This window comes from Dysidea avara, chromosome 7 (genome assembly GCF_963678975.1).
Source record: "Dysidea avara chromosome 7, odDysAvar1.4, whole genome shotgun sequence".
Classification (NCBI taxonomy): domain Eukaryota; kingdom Metazoa; phylum Porifera; class Demospongiae; order Dictyoceratida; family Dysideidae; genus Dysidea; species Dysidea avara.
The window spans coordinates 9204996-9231454 of record NC_089278.1 but is presented as its reverse complement, the minus strand read 5'-3'; the positions used below and the strand labels follow the sequence as shown (position 1 = coordinate 9231454).

At 39.1% G+C, this 26459-nt stretch overlaps 3 protein-coding genes across 3 annotated transcripts; 1 reads left to right on the top strand and 2 right to left on the bottom strand.

The window, feature by feature from the left end:
- Positions 1-18: 18 nt before the first annotated feature.
- Positions 19-4517, bottom strand: LOC136259587 (pre-mRNA-splicing factor 18-like). Its single transcript, XM_066053065.1, has 15 exons — positions 4307-4517; positions 2057-2128; positions 1966-2001; positions 1803-1895; positions 1666-1745; positions 1554-1587; positions 1422-1496; positions 1236-1307; positions 987-1052; positions 722-787; positions 596-670; positions 476-547; positions 302-419; positions 200-237; positions 19-149 (listed from the first exon to the last, which is right to left on the bottom strand). Exons 1-15 carry the CDS (start codon positions 4379-4381, stop codon positions 57-59), a joined length of 1065 nt encoding a protein of 354 aa, XP_065909137.1. The 5' UTR covers positions 4382-4517; the 3' UTR covers positions 19-56.
- On the top strand, positions 4464-5716 carry LOC136259588 (rho-related GTP-binding protein RhoA-B-like). The gene has a single exon (XM_066053066.1). The coding sequence runs from the start codon at positions 4793-4795 to the stop codon at positions 5588-5590; it is 798 nt and encodes a 265-aa protein (XP_065909138.1). The 5' UTR covers positions 4464-4792; the 3' UTR covers positions 5591-5716.
- Positions 5717-5819: 103 nt separating this feature from the next.
- On the bottom strand, positions 5820-26444 carry LOC136259579 (protein MON2 homolog). The gene is made up of 34 exons (XM_066053056.1): positions 26305-26444; positions 26085-26145; positions 25909-26033; positions 25730-25861; positions 25415-25538; positions 25257-25360; positions 25077-25202; positions 24804-25010; positions 24631-24755; positions 24323-24577; positions 23196-23356; positions 22986-23061; positions 22546-22936; positions 22339-22443; positions 21895-21978; positions 18161-18240; positions 18029-18107; positions 17003-17104; positions 16843-16953; positions 16700-16792; positions 16521-16603; positions 15886-16048; positions 15206-15562; positions 14984-15135; positions 10633-10741; positions 9710-10585; positions 9197-9314; positions 9071-9137; positions 8963-9020; positions 7370-7493; positions 6852-6953; positions 6476-6581; positions 6272-6363; positions 5820-6105 (listed from the first exon to the last, which is right to left on the bottom strand). Exons 1-34 carry the CDS (start codon positions 26410-26412, stop codon positions 5948-5950), a joined length of 5214 nt encoding a protein of 1737 aa, XP_065909128.1. The 5' UTR covers positions 26413-26444; the 3' UTR covers positions 5820-5947.
- Positions 26445-26459: the final 15 nt, after the last annotated feature.

Sequence of the window (26459 nt, the reverse complement as noted above, 5' to 3'; positions counted from 1 at the left end):
ACGAAAGAGTTAGAACTGTTCGGTTTTTTGCGTATACTAATATACACGGAGTACAATTAAAAAAATCTTGCTACAGCACCGTAATCTACACACTTTGAAGGTTCATTTGGATACACTTGTTGGCAAAATGTCATTAGTCTTTTCAGTCCCTGTAAATAATAATGAAAAAAATTGTTGTAGGAGGACGTACGCTGCTCACTTGAATGTATTTTCTCTGAGTCTCATCATTCAACACATCTACAGAAATCAGTTAAAGATTTGTGGCTTCTTATACTATTTTACAAAATCTTGTCAAGGATACGAGCTACATATTTTGCAAAGATCTTTTCTCTGCCCGTTCTCTGATGAATACCAACGTTGGTGACACCCAGGGGCCATGGAGCATTACCGATAGCCATCTGTAGGTAAGCATCATTAGCCTACATGTAGATATCTGCTGACAGCACAATCCTTTCAGAATACCACAATCTGTTACCTTGACATATTCTCTCTGTAGTAAATGTTGGACTATGCGAGCGAGTGCATCTCGGATATCAGGCTGTGTGCTCTGAAACATGAACAATACAATTGTAATCACTCCAAGCACACCTCTCACCTTTCGTCGTAGCTGTTTAAACAATGGTTTTAAATAATCTGATGTTTGTGAGTATATTGCACTCTGTTGTTTACCCTATAGGAACAGGTCTATTGTACAAGTAACAACACAAGTTGCCAATCTAACTTGGGCTGATCTCTTTTCACTTTCTGGTCGGCTGTTGAGTCTCTTTGCCCATACATTAAGTAGAAACTACATTCAACCATACAAGTGGTTACAACATTACAATGGTCATACTATAGGCTTCTCATAACAGCTATTAAACAAGGCAGTGATTTGAAACTCTGTCATCTTAAGGCTATCTAGTGTATCAGCGAACATGAATCAAATATAAGAATACGGAAACACTATATATTAAGACTGGTTTTTACAGAAATAGTTTTAATGATACCTTTAAGGCTATCAAGATTGTCTCTTGATCTTTCTCTTTGTTTTGGCCAAGCTTTCCTGCCATTGTCTGCAAGATACACAATATGGTAAAGGAATATGGTCTGAATAATGAGGTGGTCACATTAACTTTGTTGGGACCTGTGAACAAAATGAGGTGGTCTTACTAAAGATGTGACTACTAAAATGAGGATTCACTGCATCAGTGTGTTTCCATGTTGACTGTCACACCACATGCACAAATCGCACTCACCTTAATGTCGTCCCATGTCTGCCCATCATCTTGTTCAGTTACATTAACTGACTGATCTGAAAAGTCTTTGTCCTGTGAAAGATCAACAAGACAGCACAGCATGTTACCTAACATGACTTCACTAACAATTGCAATTAAAACTGCCTAGTCTGTCACTTTTTGGTACAATATGTGACCGCCACTTACCATTTGTCTTGTCATTTCATCTAAATGCTCTTGTTCAATTTTATCTAGAGCAGCCTTAAAATCATTCCTCAAGCCCTACACATCAAACAAGATGATAAAGGATTGTTAGGAACTAAGTTACTGCTACAGTACTTTGTTTATCTCAGGTTCTAGCACTTCAATTTGCCTATAGAAAGCAATGGGAAGATAGCAGCGAGAGAGTTCATAGCCTCTTGATAAGAGGCACAACTAATAAATAATGTACCTTAGTCGAATAGATCTATCACGGTCACTTTCTCCAAATAGTCTCACTGGCTCTCCACGCTCACGTAACCTCCTCACCACCTACAGTGAGAGAAGCCTACACTCCATTAGGCTAGTTAAGGATGTTATATAGCTCACATCAGCTTGTGGGATTGAGAACAGTGCTGAATCTTCTTCAGGAGTATCAGGAGGAGGAGAAGTCAAGCTGGATGACCTAGACGATGACTTGGGCTATGCATAGACCATAGACAGTTAGCAGCTTTGAATATCTTGTTTCACAGGTATAACCAACTTGTCTTACCAGTTCAAAAGGAGGCGGCCTGTCAGATGATGAAGACTGGAATAGTTTGAGTGATGGTATAACATGAGGGTGACAGCAGTGGGTGACTTACAGATGATGCACTTTCATCATCTCCTTGTGTTTGTACCTTGTGAATTTCTGACCTCTTCAACCATTTCTTACCCTACAAGATGATGTGTATTGTATACACGTTGATATGATCTATACTACCAAATACTTTTAAGAGGAAAGAGTACCTAACTGAGTAAACACACTGTGTTAACTAACACTTTGAATAAAGCCTTGACTTACACAACAGTTCCCATACAAACACTATAATACTTAGCCTACAATTATATATTTCCTAATACATCTGATATCACTGGGTGCACATTGTTGCTGTTTTTTAACCTCTCTACATCTCACTATGAGAAACTAACCCATTGTAAATGTACAGAAAATATGTCTGACCAAAATTGGTCATAAAATGGACACCTGTCATTTCTAGCACTGCTCACCGGATCATCAACATGGGTGTACTGGCAGCCATTACACATCTCTATTGGCAGAGGATAGGAGGACAACTCAAGACAAGTTACACTACATATATAGTCAAGGTGGTGCCCAGACATGGTGGTCTCTTACTACCTGTACCATAACAGCCATTTGGTGATGTTGTTTGATCTTGGAGTACTAGTCAGACAATGTCACTGTCTAAAACGTATCAAAAAGTAAGAGATAATTTAGGCACTATACTATTAGCTGATACCAGATAGTATTTGCTCTTTCAGGTTGGGCTACAAGACTAAGTATAAATGTAAGGTATGGAATACATACACAGATAAGCTCCTGTCACTTGGTATATTGCATGGACTGTTCTTTGAACACACAGAAGACAATCTAGTTTCAAGTGTGGGATGGAATCCAAACGAGACATTGACAACCCTAACATGCAAAAGTGAATTTATAAACTACATCACACAGAGGGCGCATTGCCCCCTCAGAAGTCCTACCATGAAACCTCAATGATCATAAAAGTTAAATTAAACTGGTGATACAAAGAACTGTGCAGATGGCAAGTCTTTCTGAATTGTCATATACGAAGGAAAGTGTATATAAATGGCAGGTTGATCAGTTTGTAGTGACTTACACTACTAAAACATATCACTTTAATATCATAGTTTTCATCTATTAGCAGAGAGTATAAGTTTTCATCTATTAGCAGAGAGTATAGTGCAAGCCATACATTCATCAAAATGACTGTACTATACACTGCTTTAGACCATCTGTAGGTGAAATACTATTTATACAACACTGCCAATATGAATACATGGTGGAAAACCACGAATTCAAAAGTGGTAGCCATGAAATGGATGCAGTGTTATTTGGGTCACTGCAGCCATTGCTTAGCCACCACTTTTGATTTAACAACTTTTCCACCCTAAATATTTTGAAGATTGCTCCTAGAATTAACAAGCTACAAACTGGCACTGGGGCTTATTTTGTGAACACTATATTTGTTGCATTATGTTGTGCTGCACATTCTACAAAAGGTGACTGTTCTATTAGAGTAATCTTGATCCTTGTATTTGTTGAAAGCATGTTTGGCTCCCACACCATATCTGATTGATTCGCAGCCACAAACGGTTTGAGATATTATGGGTACACTATGATTTTCAACTTGTTACCATAAGCAGTTTATAGCTAAAAATGATTTAAGTATAAAATATTTTCGATCATGCACTTCTGTGAACTTGGTTAATCAATAGATGTGTAGCTTGGCAGCACTTCACCATCATTATTCTAGCTGTCAGTGCCTGCAACTGTAGCCTCCAATAATACTTGGCCACTCATATAACACTTGGTGTAAGGAATATTTTGCTAACAGTCTTCTAGCGTAAGAACATAGTGAGATTTCCTACTTGCTGGTGAAACAACTTGCAATTTGAAGTATTCCAAAGGCATGGACAGTTCATATCTTTCGCCAAGACTTTTAACTTGACTAACGTGTGCATATATTTGTATTAATCATTTTTAGTGTGTGTTCATTATACTTGTGCTTGTATGTACTCAGGCATGACAGAACAGCTATGCCAAATGTTAATTTAAACAAAGAATCAAATCACTTAACAGTGATACTGTGTGAACTATAGGTGTAATATTATAGTTATTAGTATCCCACTAGGGACCTGTATATATAGCTTGTTAACAGGGAGTCATAATTCTTACATCAAACCAGAGTGCAGGAGAATCCTAGACCTAATGGTGACTTGGCCCCAATACTCCAATTAGCACGTTAAAGTCATGGTGGTCATTAAATAGACAATGCCATAGCTTATTCATAACACCTTTAACTGGTCACCTTGCTCTGGGCTACTTCTGTTAATCTTTTTCTTTCTTCAGCTAGTTTAAGTTTGGCCTCTCTAGCTAAATTCATTGTCACAAAACGACGACTGTACGTACTTCTCCGTAATTAATTGATTTCTCTAGGGGCAGTGTATTTTATACTCCATGTCTTGTTTTGCGAAGAGTGACGATCTGCGGCTATTTAATACATCACGAATAAATACAAACATCAGTTGTGGTGTATCCAGTTAAAACAGATTGCAAACAACGTCACCCTGGATCACAGCTGGTCGGCTTTCCATGTGGCTCAGAGCACTCCGAAAATTAAGAATTGCGACTGCACTGTGACACAAGATTTGACGTGGGGCCGGTCACGTTTCACTGTCTTCTACTGAACCTCGGCTATAAAAGACCACAGGTTTAGTTCTTAGGTCAGAAAACCGCCGGATAGAGAGGTGTTACTGATAAACAAGGGAGTGGTGAAGCCGCCGAGCCGCCAAACATGACGGACATTCCGATAATGGTAGAAAGTACCTGTGTTCCCCACTTCGTGCCAATGAGACCCAGATACTTAAGCAAATGCAAGCACCTGGGGAACAGGCTACGACGAAGAAAAATTGTAGTACTTGGGGATATGTGTTGTGGAAAGAGCGCGCTGATTTGTGCGTACTGCAGAGATCGATTCTCGGAGGTTTATACACCAACAGTCAGCAAAATGTTCCAGACGGAATTACAGATCGGTAGATGCTTTATGGCCGACTTTGTTATGGTTGACTGTCCGGGTAGAAGTGACTTGGCTTGCCTAAGGCAGCCTGTTTGCAGAGGAGCTGATGTGGCGGTTCTTTGCTACTCAACTGACTGTCGACAAAGTTTTGAGAACATTAGAAAAGTTTGGTACCCTGAAGTGTTAAAATTTGCACCTGGAATACCACTAATGCTAGTTGGAACAAAGAGCGATGCAAGAGATTTGAGCAATTTGGATGATGAAAGTATATCTGAACTGCACATCAAGTCAGAACCTACTGATGAAAATACTGTGATAAATAGTGAAGAAATTATTTTAAAATTCACAGACTCGACAGAAGAGAGAGACATGTTAGTTTCTGTAAAAGAAAGCAAGAACATGGTTTCTGTAGAAGAAGGCGAGGAAATGGCTAAGTCATTAGGAGCAATGGGATTTGTGGAGTGCTCAGCTAAGTATAGGATTGGTGTACGAACTGTATTTGAGATGGCAGCTAAGTTGGCAATCCTGCACAGGTTAAAGCGTAAACAATCATCATCAGCTTGTAGCATTTTATAATTGTACATATCATAGGTACCATTAATTTTTATGTCTGTAACTGAAATTATTCTATATGCACTTTGAATGTATAAGCAATACTTGTAGCCTATTATTGTATTGAGTCCATAAAACATAATTATACCATGTCAGTGTAAGGTGTAAGGATGGGTGGCAGCTGTGTTTACAGTATACTCACTATGATGTCACTGACCAATACTCTAGTTATTTGTAACAAAGTCCAGACCACTTTGAAGTGACACAAAAAACAACATGATGTAAAAAGAATAGGTTTACATTCATGCGTCACAAAAAAAACTGTAAATTCAATGATTTATATATTATATAATATTATCTATATACAAAATTATCATAGATCTATTTCAGTTGTTCTGACTGACTTGTGACAAATAGAAGAGGTGAGAATTCAGCTAAAGTGCTCTGTAAATCCTTTCTAACATCTCCCGACTTGCACGTGACACAGCAAACCAATGGAATATACAATTGTACTATGTTCTGCCATACTTTATGGTCCACTAAAATAAAAATAAAAACACCAAGAATGATATAGAGCAATGTTTCATATTTCATGAAATCCATCTCCTTTCTTTTAAATCCATTTTGATACACATCAAACGGTATTATAGAGAATTTATTGGTTACTTAACTATCACATAAACACTTAGAGGACCTTTCACTTACCCTTGATGCTTGGATCTTGCTGAGCATTTCTTAATGTGCTTATCAAAACAGTAACAGACTTTAGAACCAATGACACCTCATTCAGTCGAGCCCTAGCAACAATAGAGATCAAATGAAGGTAACAGGATTGTGTGTGTACTATAGTGTGTGTATGCATGTATATATATATATATATATATATATATATATATATATATTGTATACCTTGGAAGTGGGCAGTCTCCAGATAAGGCCTCATCCTTTGTAAACTTCATTAAGACTTCACGGCTTCTTTCAAGTAGAGCATTGAGGGCAACTTGAGATGTTGCATCTGCACACACATCAATCATGCAAATCAAACAAGTGGTAGTCACATACATGATGATGTGAGGGATTGTTAAAATGGTTCATTGCACATACATTAGTAAACCTACACACAACTCTTACATTGACCTTGGTGATAAACAAGGCTTATGACAAGTATACAAGAGAGAACATTTAAATGTTTAGGCTGAGAGCTTTATTAGCTGGTGTTTGGTCTAGCATAACTGGCCAATGTACAAGACTATGGTGTGGTACTAGGGATTACATAACTGCTCACCAATATTAGATTCTTTGCTGCTGATGAAGGAGAACTGTAGTAATGCCTCAAAACATGCTCTCGCAAAGTTCTCCCTAAAGCAGTTACCGACTGAAACATCCCCTATAGGTAAATAGGACAATCACACGATAAGCAGAGAACACACACGTACTCATACATGCATGCACGTATACACACAGAGTAAAAGAGAAGTAAAGCTGATACTATATAAATAGTCATGGCTACCTATGACACTACCCAGGGGGAAAATCCTCCAGGGGTAGGACTAGAAATTGTAAGCACCATGTGCTAACAGCGTGTGATTTATGTAACTTTCTGTGGATGTTGATTTATATGTTTGGGCATGTTAAAGCTCCTGTGTGTACAGTAGATGCCAGAGAGAAAACCATGATACCTGGCATGAGGCTGCACCATGTCTGTTAATACCAGGTCTCCAGGTAGGTAGACTGGAGGAATGTGAGTGAGTATAAAAGTTTCTTTCACTCAAGGAAACAGCAACAGCAACTGCACATGCTCACCTGACAGTACATCAGTAGCAGTGTGTATAGAACCTTTATTCAATATAGAGGTGAGTTTCTTTTGGAAATCTTCTGGTATCTTAGCACAATGTGGCAATATGTCCTTCTTGATCAAGTCAATCACCTTTGACCCCACAAACACATACAAGAATTATAACACTGTACAGCGTTAACAACTTAACACACATGGTGATAATATTTTAATGCAGGGGAGGTTAGCTGATGAACCAATGGAATGGATGACAGAATTCAATACAGCAGGAATAGAATTTTTGGTAAGGTCTCAGATATATAGCTGATGTGTCTATCACCTTGGGGTCTCCATTCTCATGTAATCAATTTTGGATTTATAAAGCTAAGAGTTTGAATTTATGCCAAACTTTTAGCTTTCATTACATTACGGCAGTTTTTGAATGGAAGAATTAGCTACCAACCACAGTAGTGATAGAAGTACTTCCATGATTCACCCACAGACTACCAATACATCACTTAATCTACTGATACATGAAACTGTTCACAATGTGGAAATTATGTCATTGAGGGTGTATAGCCTATTAACTTATGATGATGCAAAATGTGTTTTATTGTTTATTATTATTAGCACTCTATGTAAACATTTCACAGAATCACACGGTACAATAGCACTCTATGTAAACATTTCACAGAATCACACAGTACAATAGTATTGTATAGTTGGGATAATGAAGATTTTCACTTTCCTATGAAAAAATACCAGCCTCACAATATCTTCACAGTGCCCTGGCAGTATTAGTAGTTAGGTATAATCAAGCTTTCAGTGTGACCCAATAAGTTGCTATGAATTTTATAAAAAAATATGTAGAATTTTATAATGACTAGGCAAGCATAACCAAGGCTAGCATAACCAAGGCTATGGGGTTGATTTTTTCACTATCAAAACATAATAGTTTACTAAAATATCAAAAGTGAATAAAAATCATTTATGGTCTTCATGCAAACTTAATGGAGCAGGGAGCAGTGTGAGTGTTTTATTGTCAAGACTTGTCACTGGCCACACAGTGTACACACTTGTAAATGCAACAAATCAATTGGTTCATTTGCAGTAGACAAACAATTACCTTTCATCCATGCAAAAGGTGACAATATAACACGGCCAATAGTTATGGTGAACAAAGAAATAGATTCAACAAAATCCCCTCTCTAACTACACATAACACTGTAGCCACCCAATTATAGTGACCATGGCAATAGTCTCATTACCCAGAAAGCACCTCAAGTGTATTGGATTATTAGGACTGGGTCTGCCTGTATCCAGTCTAGTCCAGCCAAACCTCAAGTCTTTGGAGCATTACACTGAATTACTGGGGAAGATTACACTCCAACATCACCTACTGACAAGTGGTGAAGAGGCATTGTAGAGGTTGTAAGTATCAAGGCTTCATGGTGTAATAAGGCGTAATTGTCACCTCCTGTGTTGTCATTCAGTACCAATTAACGCTCCCAAGACTTGGGGATTGGCTGGACAAGGCTTTTGGGATTGGCTGGATACAAATACTAAGCACACTTGAGGTTTTTCACTAAAAACACAATGAGACTATTTGTTTAACTAATCACCTTAACATCAAATTTCTCTAGTGCTTGTTTAGCCTCATCAGACTGTGATGGAGTACTGCTACATGAAACAAACATGATAAACACGAGATGTAGCAGCACTAACACAACCTGTCGGCAAAGAGAAATCCCTCCAAAACTACAGCTAACTCGTCCCACATGGCTTCCGATTGTGTACCTTTGTTTACACAACCAAAATGGCTACATATGTTACCAAAAATTATTTCTATATATTACCATGTTCCCAGCATAACGCTAGACCAGTATGCAACACTGTGAGAAGAGTGTCCAGTGACTGTTTCCATAGCAGCGGGGATGGACAGGAACACTTCTGCTTCAGTGGCAAATGGAGAGCCTAAACAACAACAGGTGTGAATCCCCTGTCATTAATTGTGTGTCACCAACACACTCGCTTGATTGGTTTGTATACAGTTAATGACTACATCATTTCCTCACTTACTACCACTTAACTAATAATACAAACTATAGTGGATTACCATATGGCATGGTTTAGTTGGAAAGGAGTTTAAGTTGGCGAATTGGTGAAGTGTTGCTGAATCCACCAAAATAAAATACCGCCAATATCACCATGACTTGAATGCTCCTGAATAAAGAGCCAGTAACAGCCTGCCAGTATAGTTTATGACATACAATACTAAAAAGTTCATACTAAGGTGATATTATGAACTCTTAATAATACCCACCAATCAAAACCACACATATGGTATTCTGTACGGCACATTGTTGTACCTTCAAGAAATCAGTGATTACTTCTCCTTCTAGAATAACTGGGTGGTCAGGGTGAGACATGTACAAATCCAGAGCTAATTGTAATGCTGTTTGACTGAATGCAGCATAGCCAATGGACAGGAAGAAATTCTTTTCTTTGCCACCTGATGGTTTTGGTGGCTCAGTACAAGCCCAGTGTACATAACTAAGTAGTTCACGAAGTATAGCAGGACATAGTGGTAATGATGTCTCTTCTGCTTTGAGTGAACTGTTGGTCTCCTGACTACCACTACTGCCACTGTCAAGCCATGATTTGGGGGGCCTCACACTGTAAGTGAACATGGAGATCACTGCACGCAGTATAGCATCTTGAACAGAAGTGATGGTATACTCTAGAAGTGGCGGCACAAGGAATGGTGAAGTGTCTTTGGTTACAGGCATCTGTAATGCTGCGATGACAATGTCAGAAAACACACGCAAGTCTTCGGCTGTGAAGTTTTCCCGCAATCTCCAAATTATTAACGGGAAACAGTTAAAATAAGTGAGCATGTATTGTTGGGATGGAACAAGCATTTCCAGGGCTCGCACCTGATCACTCGTATCAGCCACATTTGCTGCAAGAAGCTCTTCAACACGTGCCCCGACTACAACTCTATCAATGACAGTAGTTTTCCCAATCGATGCCCACACCTTCCATGCAGTAATATATAACTCCATTTGACTGGGACTCAATTCTTCATGACTGTCTTCCACAAATATGTCATTACAGTTCTCTGCCATACTGTTTCTATCATATCCACTTGGTGGTTCACTTAGTGAAGTTCTCGAGGAGCGTTTCAACTGTTTTTTGGGCAGTTCAAGTGTCTTGTAAAAACTATCTGCAGCAGCAATAGCAACCTAAAGGATCAGGATCACAATCACACATGGCTCTGCTCCAGACTAACCTCCTCAGTACAGTTGCAGGCACAAACTTTAATGTACTCCAAGAACGTTGTCCACACATCAGGAAAGCAATCCAGTGTACTCAGAGTATTCTTTCTTGACTGAAACAGTCTATTAAACAACCAAATTATAACACACAGGAATTTTTACAAGCAGTAAACATATTAAATAGTTAATAATGTTTTATCATTTCTCAGATGTGATCTATGTCATTATAAACAGAAAGTCAAAATAGATGTCTATCTTTATATAAGACTTGTTCTAGAGTATGCAGTGACATCTTAGCCTCCTATAATACACATGTATAGTACTGGATATTAGTAGCTCACAGTGTCTTGTGGTTTGATAAGATTGACTGCATAAAACAACACACTGATCAGTTCTGGTGACTTTGCATCAGTGTAAGACAAACTTTACCAGAGGAGCCATTTCTGTCAAGACTACATATTATCAAGAGTTAATAATAAGAGAGGAGAGTATCTAATGCTGTATAGGCCTGTAATAGATGATTGTGCAGAAGTTAAACGGCTTCCTTTCCGTGTAACGTATAGGCTTCTAGTATTTGTTCGTTTCCTTACCGCAATTAGTTTAGCCGCACCGTGATGAATCCTCGAGAATATTCGAAGACTGAACTAAGGACTGAGCTGTATGTACAGGGAACAGTGTTCCTTCAATTGAAGAATGCTCAAAGGTAGGGTAACATGGTGACGCAGTGAAAATTCGAAGCGATACTCCGCCTTTGGTTCAGTGTTTCAGTGTATTGGTTTCTCAGACGTTCTCCCCCAAAGTTATCTTCGAGGTTAACAGCCACACTTCTTTATGCAACAGAGTGATGCTCTTCGTGGTGAACGTGAACATCGAGTTGAACGCACGCCCTTGTGTCTGGGATAGCCTTTGTGGTTAAATGCGAAAATATACTAGCCAGTCTGTACGTTACACAGAAAAGAAGCTGTTTAACTTCTGCGCAATCATCTGTTACAGGACTATACGGTGTTAGACACTCTCCTCTCTTATTATTAACTCTTGATATTATGAATAGCAGGTTATTTTCAAGGGGTGAAATTGACTGATCAAGGGGTGAAATTGACTGATTTTACCAATATTTGAGGACAAACAATTTACAAATTCAGTATATACAACAGTGTACTGAGTAAAATTTTCACAACCAGAACATTATACACAAAAAAAACTGTGATAAAATTTTCACTCAAATATAACATTAATTATATGTAACACTTTCACACCTCAGATCAAAGGAGCCGTCAGGGCTACATTTTGTATGTAGCCCAGCTAGCCGGGCTACATACGAAATGTAGACCGGGCTACAACCTGGCAGTGATTATATAGATGTCAACGCTGAAATTGATTGTGGAGGTCGATTAATACTCACGTGATTAGGATGCACGACTTGGATTTTGCATGAAAACCACCCAGATGGAGAGCATTTTGTTATCCTCGCCATCCTACGAGTTGAAAAACGTTGGGGTGAGAACTAGTACTATAGCTTATTCACCGATCGTTTCCACACGTTTTCGAATATGGACACGCCCCCATCACGAAGCTACCACTCTGCACGGAGTAACCACTCTACCAGCAAGCTTACCTATCTAGGCCTTTAGTAAACTCCGTCCTTTTTCCATAAACGATTCAATAGCACTGATTAAAAGATTAAACTCGCGTAACCAAAATTTTCCGTGATATCCTTAGGATATGTCTGTTCAACGTAGCCGGACGTAACCAGAGCGTACTAGCTGCTGACCCATAATCGAAAATTTTAGGTATGCATATATAATACATCCAGTTGCTGCACTCGTATTGGCTTGGGTGATTGATCGTCCTGTACAGGCTATCAGCCTAATAAGTGTTACATATTAGCTGTAACATGGGGCATTCGGGCTTTGCCTGATATGTATGCCCTCATGCCCGTGTTACGACTACAGTATTACATGTAGACTGAGCAAATAATTAGTGTCAACAATTATATTTAGCACCTTAATGATTTCCCATGAATCTTGGGAATGGCATAAACTTGGGAATGAGATACCTGACTTGGTTTCCTACTAACTTTGTGTTGTCAATAATGAACATTGAACTAAATTCAAGAACTGAATTGTTCATGTAAGGATATCCCAGAAACTGAGTTCAAATTACAGGTACTTTAGTTTCTGTCTTTCTGTGGGACAATCTTTGTACGTTCAAAAAGTGTCCAAATAAAATATACATAAACTTGAGTTTCAGATATATATTACAGCTTATAATAAAAGTTAAATTTTCAATCAGTAAGTGTTGTGCACAGAAAGGAGTCTCATCCATAGCGAAAACAGCCAGGCTGTGAAAAAGAATGTAGCCTTCTACAAAGCTAGGGTTAAAAATCGTAAAACTAAAGGCTGCAGCCAAGAAATGACTGCAATGAAGTTAATGTCAATTGGCTTTAGACAGCGTGAGAGGCTGTACCCAGCTTGGCTGTTTTGGTTTACAACCTTTAGGTATCATTTATTAGCCAAGCCCAAAAGCTAGTTTTGTTGGGTGACCGTATCATTAGAGTATCTTTATCACACACTCGTTCTATCTAACCACTTACGACAAAAATTAATGATTAACCAGTCTACATAAAGCATTTTGCACTAGTTTTTTTTAACTATAAAAGAATTGTTCACAACTCTGAGAATGTTTATTGGATATAAGCAGAATTCGATTTAGACCCCTTTACATGTGCCATATTTTCAAGGTAATCATATTATGAATTAATGTTTTAAAGCAATTTTGTGCAGTATGTAATAAAAATGAAAGAAACAAGCAAAGAAAATTTGGATGCACAGTACTGTGTAGTAGGGACCACAAAGGTGTGGGCGTGTCCATAAAAACATCACTCAAAAACCAGTCTCACTTTTCCCAAATGACGATGAGGCAGTATTGTTTAGATAAAACTAAGCCCAAACAAGCCTTCCAAAATGCTTTCAATAAGTTGCTACGGAATTTAAAAAACAAAACAAAAACTGAGTAACTAACTGACTGACTGACTGATGCCTTCAGACAGCGTAACTTGACTACGGCTAAGGCTACGGACTTGATTTTTTTACTGTTCAACGTTGCTTTGGTCCAAGAGGTGCCTTTTGGCATACTGCAGTACGTACAATGCATTCTCCATGGACTTACCAGTGTCCTCCTTTGTGTCCCACTTATCTTTGCCGACAGCGAAAAGTGTTGATTAGGCGGTAGCACGTGACGGTTTCCGTTCATAACGGAAATTGTCCGTATTGTTCATAGTGGCTACTTAGATTGCAGAGGTGCTTTTCGAACAGTTCTTGATTTGTACTGCTGTGTAACGGGTTGAACACAGCTGACAACGAAGCGTAATAGATACTTCATTTTTCAGATAATAATTGATATTACTGGGGTGCATGGCACCATTTCTTTCTTTTGATGTGGTATGTGTGGATTGCAGGGGTGCTTTTCGAGCAGTTCTTGATTCGTAAGGCAGTGTAACGGGTTTAACATAGCTGACAATGAAGCATAATGGATACTTTACTTTTTAGACAATAATTGATATAGCTGAGGTGCGCGGCGCCATTTCCTTCTTTTGATGCGGTATGCATGGGTTCACCAGTCATAATAATTATTATTTACAAAAAAAAGTTAACAAACAAGTACACAAAAAATTGGAATTTTCAGCTAGAGTAGGGACCATATAGCACATTGATAAAAAGTACTGAAACAAGCTGTAGTAGTGCATGATAGTAAAACAATAAGAAGTGCTCTATATCCCTACTGTGCATTTCAGTTATGGTATCTTGAGCACAGTAGGGATATAACACTTCTTATTGTTTTACTGTTTTTTGATATCATGCACTACTCCAGCTTGTTTCAGTACTTTTTATCAGTGTGCTATGCTAGTTGAAAATTCCAAATTTTTTTGTGTACTTGTATCTTATAAATGGCTGGCAGGGGTTATTTACTATATGGGTATCTACTGGCAGTAAACTTCACTGCAAAAATCATACTACAAGAAAATCATGCGGTAGTTGTTCCTATATATAGCAGTGCTGGTGCAGCTGTACGGAAATCAGATGACCTATTGAAACTGCAGCAGCATGTGCTGCTGACATAGCAACAGAGCCCCCCATTTTATTGTGTCTATCACAAGTACAAACTTAAGGTGTTACCCCTTGCAAGCCATGTCAGTGCATGACTGCATGCTAAGTGGTGTCACCTAGTACACTGTAATCCGACCTAATGACTGTTGTCAGTTACTAGCCATTGCCCAGGAATAACAATGAGGTGCTGACTAACATGGTGATAAAATACACACGTACATGCACAACATATACAACACAAACACACCACAGTTCACACCTTGCTACTCCAGTGAGACTGAGCACTTGTGTCTCAGCCCATTGCTTGTGAGCAGTGTCTCTGGAGTGATGCATCATAATGGATCCGGCCAGACTACTAGTACTGGCTGATCCAGCCAATGAATTAACCTTAGTCAGCAAAGGAAATAATATCTAGAGAAGAAATGTCACCAGTCAACACTTCTAATGCTTGTCTACCGCATAAACAGATATCTCATTTTACCTTCCACAGCACTTCTGGCCAGGTCTCCAGATTCAACAACGGACCATGTGCCATGACGGTAGAGAAGAGAGTGTGTGAAGCACTCTTCCTAACTGCTGGTCGGTCATTCACACACAACTTAGTCAGGTTCAAGAACAGTAACATCCAGAGGGCATCAAACAGAGGGATAGAGTCACTGAACTGGCTGAGCAGACTCTGTACCTTCATCACCTCATACTGATCGATGGTTGTCACCTCGATAGCAATAGTGGACTGAAGGTCATCAGTATTGTCTGTGGTGGATGAGCTTAGTGTAACACTCTCAAGTGACTGCATCACTGTTGTCTTGCTTTGAAATAAAAAGTCAGCAATGTTCCACTATGGAAAAAAAGAAAGAATTTATAAACAAGTTCAACATACATAATCAATATCAGTACCACTGTGCCTTTCTGCCTTGATGGGGTTACCAGCGAGGGCTAAAGCAAAAGAAGTTCTTCACCCCTTCAAGAAACCTTTGGTTTAATGGCCAGTAGTACAAGAGCACACATACATATATTACCAAAGACTCAGTAAATACAGACAATACAACTGAAAAGCTAAGTGATATGCCCACCCTCTACTGTTGTTTTAAATAGTATAGCAATGAGTACTTTTAAAACAACACCGCTTGTCCTCCTGAAATAAGGAGCCAATACACCTACCAGTAATCCAATGGAAGTGAGACTGATGTTGAGGTCTTCATTCTGTACTCCATACAGACCAGCTACTGCCACACATACTGGTAAACACATTGCTGGTAGTGAAGGAAGAAAGTCTGTCACTACCAGTTGTAGACCCTGGAACCCACTGCGAACCAACACCTCACTACATGTACAAAAGAGCAACCAGACACATATGGTGACAGCTAGAACAAAAACTGTGCAATAGACCATTTCTATATACCAACAGTTTACAGGGCTGAGGAAAGTTGATGAGTCTAATGAATATTTCAAGATTGCTATATACTTCAATGGCAATGATGTGTTGATAGTGATAAGTATTGGAATATGCTGACTGTTATATTAGAGTATATGTTAGGAGATAATTTTAGTCTGGACCTATTCTTCTGCCCCTGGGGGTTTACAATGGAACATAACCATAGAGTTCAAAATCATTACCCCTGTATCATACCATCTAATTTAATTATAGCTGATGAGTATATTCCATAATTATAAACAGAACAAAAATCCTAGCAAAGCAAAACAGTTGGCAAGTATATAACGCCATAGCTGGAATCAAATGATTAGCCCGTACAAGTATATTAATACAAGTAACTCTTAATGCACCTGGTACTTACCTGTGGGACTGAGAAGTGATGGAGATGATTTGTAATATGAGTGACCAGCTCTGAGACAGGCTCTCTCCACATGACTGCAATATCTAGTAAACCAACAACAATACCATTTATTACTGGTAAACAAACAAACAAACAAACAAACAGGCTGAAACACTGTTTATGTTTGTACAAGCATGTACCTGCTGTACACACTCTAATTGTTTCAGGCGCACATCAGTATGTTGACTGGACACCATAGTCAGTAGTGGGTGTATCAGTGACACTTGCAACATCTAACAACAAACATTACATAATTATTCTACAGTGAACAACATATATATACATTAATTTCTTTCTTGTCAGCTTCCTGGTTCTTATTAAGAATCGCCCTGACCAACAATGTCAATGCGTCAGCTGCATACAGTCGTAGAGTAATGTCAGAAGACTCACACATCTGGAGATAAAAAAAAGTAAGCCACATTCATTCCTTTAGAAAAGTATACCTCCAACAAATGCCCTGTCATCGGTTTCCAGATAACAGTAATTCTTTCAGTGTTACATAAACCAGTCTCCAAGAGTTTGGCAATTGGAAACAGATTGGTATTCTGTGGAATAGAATACAGACAAATTGCAATGTAGACAGAAAGTGATACATCAACAATTCAACATGGTATTGCAAGCACTAGCCAAGAAACAATCCCTAGACAAAATTTTCGGACATCATGTAATCTGTGCATTGTGAGCATGTGTGTGAGGGCTTCGGACCATGCAAGGAAGGTCGGGATCAGTCTTACAAACCAACATAAGGGAATACTTTGTATATACCTTTTCTGTACAAGACGGTGCTACAAAATCGAACTTGCTGTTGTCCATAACCTATCTTCCCTCCTAGGGGGTCCTTTACCTGGTTTAAAATTCTAGCTTGTAAATGGGCACTTCTCAAGGTCACTGGGCTAGGGAATCTAGAGACTACAGACAAGACATCTGGAGAGGCAGTTCCAAGTGTGTGTGTGTGTGTGTGTGTGTGTGTGTGTGTGTGTGTGTGTGTGTGTGTGTGTGTGTGTGTGTGTGTGTGTGTGTGTGTGTGTGTGTGTGTGTGTGTGTGTGTGTGTGTGTGTGTACTGTATGTGTCGTGTCGTGTGTGTGTGTGTGTGTGTGTGTGTGTGTGTATGTGTGCACTCGTACGCGCATGTGTGTGTGTGTGCATGCATGCATGCATCAAGATGGAACAAGCTAAGAAGCTCAGTTCCCTGCTATTGTCCATAGCCCATCCTCCCGCCATGAGGCCCACCTGGTCAGAATTCAAGGCTTGCAATTCTAGGTTACTCAGCGTCCCTTGGCCATGTGGGTGTGATGTGTCTCATGGGGAGTGGGGGCCGGGATGAAGAGAATCCTGGGACAGGCAGTAAAGAAGTGCGTGCGTGTGTGTGTGAACAGTGGTTGCATATTACATACATGCGTGTAGTGCACAAAACATATGATGTATATGTTCTGTTAGGGTATGAGGATAGAGGAAAAGCAAGTCGCACCTTGGAGTTCTTGATGTTCTCAGCTGACAGGTGACAAATGGCATCCACCAACATCATCAAACTCTCCTCTGAGATGTGACTAAGTGCAGAACAACAATTCTTGCAGTACTGTAAGTTACAACACCTGCTTACAGAGAGCTCTCAAAAAGACGTGACAATAAATTACATATTGATATCAATTCTGACTTCTTTCCAGGACTGGATGGAAGTGTCTGTATTGGCACAACACAACTGTGTTACTACACAATACAATGATGTGTAGTATACAATGCATAAGGGTCATTCCATGTCAAATCAACCAGGAATTTAGGGTCACCTCTCAATTTTGACGAAACTTGGTGTGTTTGTAGTACCTGTGGTGCTTAACACTTGTGCAAATTTTTAGCTCCATACACCACATAGTTTCTGATCTATGACCACAAATATTTCATGAAAAATTGGTTCATCTATAGATACAAAATCAATCGTAACTTCGCACTGTGTAAATATTTTTAAACACAATTTTCACTGATGAAAGACTGTTGATTAACCTTTCCAGTGATCCCTAAATTAAGGGATATCTACTTAATTATGGTTTGAAAGTACTTTATTGAAAACTTTAATCCTTTATATTTCAAAAAATGCTGCTTGAAATTCTTTGAATTTTTTAATGAATAATGATTGGGTCATGATCTATGTTTGATGAAATTTTTGTGGTGGGACCACAATGGACTCAAGAGATATAATAAATTATATTGCAGATGGGAGTGTATACCTCCAATAACCACTCACAACAAGGCCGATAAGTTTATCTTACAGAGTGAAGGTGTCTAGGTACAGTGCAACCTGTATTAGTGACCACCTGTATTGAAAGACCATCTATCTGCAGTTTATCTAATTGGATATTAATGTGCAGCACCAAAGCATTTAATCTTTTCTAGAAAATCCAAAAATGGTCCTTTTAGACAGGTGGACTTTAAATGAGATCACCATGCATCCATAAACATGTGAATGTTGTACCATCCCTTTGAAAATACTTTATTAAGTCAAATCCCACCATACATTTACATACTTAGCCCCACTCCACAATATTCAAATTATGTACATGGTTGCATAGGTACAACAGACCTCCTCGAAAAGGATACATGGACACCTTATGTGTTCATGAGCTCACTTTATAATTCTACATACAATTGGACCCAAGACAAGCTCAAAAAATAAACATATTATCTATGGTCCAAGGAATACACTGTATACAGTAGATACATTACTTGTATCAAGAGGTTCTATTATTAAGCACCTCAATATGTGATTTATAGTACTGTCATTACTAAATAGTTTTCAAAGTGTTTTGCATTCACGCTTTGAAGATCAATATAGGCAGATGTTAAATACAGATGAAAATGTGGTCAGCATGTTTACCTCCTGTGTGAGTATGTACATGAATTTATGACTTGATCTTCAAAGTGGTCATGAATGTAAAGTAATTTAGTAATTAATATAATTTCACACATTGAGGTGCAAGTAATGCATGTATACAGTAAAACCCCCTCCATTCCTAGGACCATAATAAAGTGATCATATTACAGAAGCCACATAAGTATCTTGGTCCATAATTATGTATATAAATTTAAAAATAAAGTAGGAATCCAAGTGATAAAAAGTAGTGAAACAAGAGAAGAACGATGGTAGCTATTACAGCATAGCTCGGTGGGAAATCTCTACTTTGGCATGATATAGCCATTATTTTGTGTTTCAAAGTAGGAATCTCTACTTTGGCATGATATAGCCATTATTTTGTGTTTCAAAGTAGGAATTTCCCACCAAGCTATGCTGTAATAGCTACCATCGTTCTTCTCTTGTTTCACTACTTTTTATCACTTGGATTCCTACTTTATTTTTAAATTTATAATTTTTAATATACTAATTTGTTTAGTTTTTTTTGTTAAGGCATACAGCTAGCTATAAACATGTGACTGTTCTATTAGGGTGACTGCTGTGTTAGAGTATCTCGAGGCAGCCTGCAAGACGTGCGTTTGCCCAAAAAGGGGCGTGGTTTCGATTGATTATAGAGTATGTCGAGTCAGCCTTCCAAATTGAAGGTGTGTGGCCACTGAATACAGCTAGTGCAAAAAGGGTGTGTCATCATGGTTTAAATCGATAGATCAATAATGCGTAGAATGAAGAATGGGCATGATCTTGTGACCTATCGTGAAGCTATCTAGTACCAGTACCTCCGTACAGTACCCTCTGTCATAGATTATATCAGTAAGGAATATAATCTATTCCTCTGTACAGTAGCTTAGTCTAAGCACCTTAAATAATCTTGTGACTCTATTATGCTGCTTAAAGAAAGTGTTGATATGGAAAATTAATGCCTCGATATGGTTTCGTTGGATGAAGAAGACAAGCAGCCTGATTGAAGATAAAAGAAAAGACAAGGCATAGAGGGGACACACTCGTCGGAACCCCAAAAGGCACATCCCACTGGTGAGTTTGTTATTGTTGCGTAAAATGGTGGCTGTGCACTGCTTCGTTTGGCCTCTAGGCTTGCGACTGTGGTCAGTCAGTTAGGCAGTCAGTCTAAAATTCAAAGTTTTGGCGGTTTTTAAAATTCTGTATCAGGCCACCTGTAAGCATTTTGTTGTATGTAATGCTGTTTTATGTATTATATTGACTAGTACTATTCCGTAAAGGTGATTTTCGTCTCGTAAGATATCTCTAGGATGATTTTTAAAGGCGGGATTTTGGGCGGCGCGCAAAAATTTCACATGGATTCCTACTTAAACGATACGACCATACCGTTTGATTATTGTACCACTAGAGTGGGATTATAAACAGGCGTCCTGGTTATCAAGGTGTCCTGGTAACCTTTTTGAGGAGTTCTGTTGTATACATACCACATATAGGACTAAGTCCACTACAGTGGGATTCGACTTAATAAAGAAGGTATTTCTAAAGAGATGATGTAACATTCACATGCTATGTTTATATGGACACATGGTGGTTAGATCTGTAATTTAAAGTCCACCTGTCTAATAAGGAACATTTTTGGATTTGCTAGAAAAAGTTGATGCTTTGGTGCTATACATTAATATCCAATTATAGATGGTCTTTCAATACAGGTGGTCATTAATACAGGTTGCACTGTACCTAGACACCTTCACTCTGTAAGACAAACTTGTCATGGCCTTGTTGTGAGTGGTTATTGGAGGTGTACACTCCCATACAGCAATAATAGGCTACAAAATTCCACTACATACATCAACACAATTCATTATATCTCTTGAGCCCATTGTGGTCCCACCACAAAAATTTCATCAAATATAGATCGTGGCCTAATCATTATGCATTAAAAAAATTTGAAGAATTTCAAGCAGCATTTTTTGAAATATAAAGGATTAAATAGATATCCCATAATTTAGGGATCACTGGAAAGGTCAATCATCAGTGAAAATTGTGTTTAAAAATATTTACACAGTGCGAAGTTATGATTGATTTTGTATCTACAGATGAACCAATTTTTCATGAAATATTCAAAATATTTGAGGTCATAAATCAGAAACTATGTGGTGTATGGGGCTAAAAAATTGCACAAGTGATAAGCACCACAGGTACTACAAACACACCAAGTTTCGTCAAAATCTGAGAGGTGACCCTAAATTCCTGGTTGATTTGACATGGAATGACCCATATAGATACACACAGCTATTCATATCATATGTAACCACTCAATGAATCTTAATGTTACAATTATCTACACATCAAGTCAAACAAAGTGGTGGGTTACTATTGGCCCCAGCATACTCATAACTTCACCACAGCAGAAGCACGAGAATAATAAGGGCCACCTCTCCCATTCCACACCCACCCACACACACACCTACCAGGTTAGTAGAGTCTGGGGTACTACCACTCGGCTTCAGGGATCCATCATGTTGTGCCTTCAACCCCAAGATGGTACAGAGGTGCTGTTAGTAACAGAACATTCACTGAAATATTTTCAACATGACTATACTGAACAGAATCATCATAGTTATGGGAATATAGATCAAGTTCTATTTTAATTATATAAGTATGCACACAAACACACCTGTGGTGTATATACAGTTTCACACTCCAACAAGGGAAATTCTATCACAGTGAGAAGGAGGGAAAATTCAAATTGAAAGAAAATTGAACAGATTTGATGAATGGTTTTTACTTTGCCACAACAAACATTCAATTTACACTAAGTACTGTAAATACACTGAAACTGGTCAGATGATATAATGTATTCATGCTGTACATAGGATTAAACCCTGCTGGTTTAAGTATAATGAGATCCTCACTTGTAGTGTGGTGAGGACTAGCTTCCATGATGATGTTAGAACATCACCGTGGCAGTGTGCGAGGTTTAATAGAGTTCTCATATACTGAAGGTTCTTGGCAGTAATCTGTAAATGGTCAGCACCAAGATAATAATAAAACAACGTGTATACACATACCACACACATGCATGTGTGCACATAAACACACACGCACACCGTCCTACATACCTCTACACTTTGACCCAACTCATAGGCAGACTGCACTCTTGTAGGTGGGTGTCCTTTACCAGTACTAGGCACTGTGCTGCTCTCACTGGTTTTCGGCTGATGTACTATACCCTTCTTACCACCCTTCTCCTCATTAGACTGTGCACCAAACACATAGGTAACCCCAACTCCTTCATCATCGCTGTCTGTAGAAGTCTGTGATGGCAGTGTGACAGCTGGTGGCAACGGGATTTTAGCAGCAACAAGAGTGAATGCATACTGTGGCGGAAGTGAGCCTTTGCAGAGTTCAGTAATGAAGGCATCCCGTGGGATAGCTAACTTCATTTTGCCACAGAGGTAGACATAAGTTTCGTGTGCTTTCAGAAAGCTTTCTGACACTTGCTCATCACCACTACAATATAAATAGTGCATTACTAATAAGTGACCTTCACTTGTAATACCAGGCATTCAATAGTAGTGATAACGCAGCTAGCATCCCTGACCAAGATGACTTTATCATTACTTCATTCACTTCATCTACAACAAGATAAGAAACAGAGCACCCTTACACAAGCACATAATTATATTCATGCATGTTTGTATATGTACTGTGTGTGAGTGCACACATGTATACACAGATACACAATGTACATAGATGTGCAGATATGTACCAGGGGCTACAGTTTCACAATGTGCATTTGCTGGTGGCAGTGGCAGGTCTTCCACGGCAGTTGTAATACTCTTGACAGCATCAAGTAGTGCAGTATATGCTACTGCTAGTGGATAGCTCTCCTGAATGGGTGGTGCATCAGCTTTATCCATCATCTCCAGTCTGCAAATATGTGGACATTATTGGTGTTGTGCAGTGCATATAGCATGTGTGTGAGTGTGTGTGTACGTGCACGCTGTAGTGCAACAGTATATGTGACTGGATCTACGAAAACCGTTCTTATCGCCCAAGACAGGAAGTTTGATTTTTTCACACAAACACAAAGCTTAATGAATGCACTATCAAGTTTCACTGCCACAGTTGACCAGAGTAAAGTGGTCTGCTTTTGCTGGCTGCTTTTTTAGAGCACAGTGGCGAGCCATACGAGTGGTCTGGGGTCTTGATGGAGCCCTGGCCAACCTGGAGATGGCTGTGTGTGGCTGTACAGCTCCGTGGTGTTGGACAATGACCTGTGCTGTAAATTTCCTTTCATTTTAGCCAGTTCTGAGCACTGAATGGCCTATAACTTGGCCTGATTCATCCCAGCATGTTTCTTTTCAATTTTTGAACACCATCTTGCCCACCTTCCAGGGCCCCTGCCTCCCACCCTTCTGGAGCTCGCCTGATACAGACAACCTCGGTTTAAAAACTATCTAAAATGGCGGGAAACTTAGCTGTTGACTACTTCAGTGGATGATCAGGAAGGTAAGAAATTGTTGTGAAACGTGTGCAAATTTGGTATGCGTAGCTACCACCATTGGCCAACTACAACACACTGAATATTTAAAACCGACGTTTCCTGATACTTTTAAATGGGCGATAAGACCAGTTTTCCCAGAGACACATATGACATGTACAGGCATGTGCCTACATGTCTATGCCTGGGAACATGTGTATGGTTTACATAACACCTGTCTATGTATAGACAAATAGATAAACTCAGGTGCTTGTTACAAGAAACAATATACACAACTAGTAAACTGACACCAACTAATAGAACACAAGATGTACAACTATAACTGTTCCTTCACTCATATTTGAGTAGTTCCATATAACATACTAACTATCAGTGATGTATCGGTTACTTACAGAATAGGTTTCTGAGCTGCATTCTGCAGTACTGGAATGGAGACGCTCCTATAGGTAAACATGGCCACTTTGTCTGTTCCCCCAGTAGTAGTGCTGCTTGCACCTCCACTGGTCACTGCAGTAGTGGAGGATGTACTAGACACTGGAGTGGTGGGGGACGTCAAGTAAGCCTGAATGAAGCCACCGAGTGCATCAATAATGTCTTTAAACACTTTAGTGGAGTGAGTCTGCATGTCATAGTTGATACAGAATGACCTGGGAGACAAGGAAAGACACTGAAAGAGTCATGGCTGATAAATAAAACTCACTTTAACAGTTTAGGCTTGGCTGTAAACACATGCAAAACCTCTATGGCTAGTGTTCTCTGCCACAATGGCTTATCATGATCGATAAATTTTACCAGCAGCGATAAAAATATCTCGCACTCAGTAACCTAACCGGGAATAATGTACACAAAATTCTACACATAATTTCTGCTCACCAGTCGTTGGTAATACTGCTGTACCAGGACAGCCACAATCTTGAGAAGCCTCATGGTAATACGAAAGCTTGGCCGGTCAGCAGCTGGTAAACTAGATGGATGAGTACTTGAGGTGGCTACCGAGCGATGGTGCTTAATGGAGGGTGAGAAGAGTTTGATCACTAATGGACAGACTCTTTCCTTAAGCATCTGACCAAATTCAGGAATCTAAAAGAGCACAAGAGTAATGTACAATTGAGCGCATGGTAACAGTTTAATAAAAAATAATTATACCTCAAGAAATATTCTTGGAAAGCTGTTCAAGACATTCTCCAGGAGTTCCAGACCAAGCGACTTGTTAATTTTAAGATCTGCTGCCAGCCATGAGGAAGGGTCTCCATTGGTTAGCTGGACCAAATCCTGCACATCCACGAATATAATTGTCATGTTACACACTAATACACAAAACAACACCTGGAATAGCAAATATGCATCATGAGCTTTTGCATTTAATGTCCCAGGAATTTTTGAATCATTGGTAGATTCTTCTTTCATCACTTGCACATCAAAAAATCCCTCTAAATTAGTGACCACCAAATGCATCCATATCACAGCAATACACATGTACTAACCATCATTCAAGTGCATCTTTAAGTGTTCAAATACTGCAGACACAGTCTGCCTGACTGCGGCAGAAGCAGTGTTACTAACAACCGAGTCCTTGGACGAATACAGATGTAAACAAAGAAGCATGATCTATAGCCAAAGAAAAGCTACAGTTACACATGCAGATGATACACTGGTAAGGCTATAAGGGTGTGCTCGGGTTAGTATTCAGGTGTACATTAGTATGTGTATGGGTAACTTCCTGTGTATGCATGCGCAATATACACTATGCTACAGTAATTACTGTGCAATGGCGAAGCCACAGCAGACATGTGAAGTACCTTTGCCAGATGTTGGCCACTGACAATTTCAGTAGTTGTGACCAGCAGTAAAATTGTCTGTATCACCTTTAAACTTTCCACATTGGCCTCGGCCAGCACCCATAGTGTACTGACAATAGCATCCAGACAGGTCTAGCGACACAACACAGGTTGGTACAAGTATAGCAACATGTACACACCTGTGACACAGCTTTGTGGGTGATGAGTCGTTGTAATGATCCAAGAGAGAGTAGAACAATTTTTGGGTTCTTGGATTCGCAAGAGAACAGCAGTGGATGAATTAAATCATCTGTACTAGTTAACACTGCAATAGTGTAATAGTATTATTCAACATGTAAAATGGTAAACTTTATACCATTTACAGCTTCATCGTGTGAGTTGATGGTTCTGATTCGTATAAATCCTCTCTCAGCAGCCTACACGGGTGTACACACATTCACTAACTACTACTATACTCTAGAATTTTTAGTGCGAATGTTTTCAATACCCGTGACTGTCTTGGCTGTTTATTATTTAGCCTGTAAGCCACGAAAATCATTTACTAATTCTGTATTATATTTATTCTACTATCTTGCCTCTTTCACCGCAGGAAATTTTTTCTTTGCTTCCCCTGATATTGCTTTGAAATCTCCCTGTAAATGTTCCAATAAATTCTTCACACTGTTTTGATCCAGGGAAGCCATTACTCCATATAAACCACACCATACACTCGAATTCTGTAACACCAGCA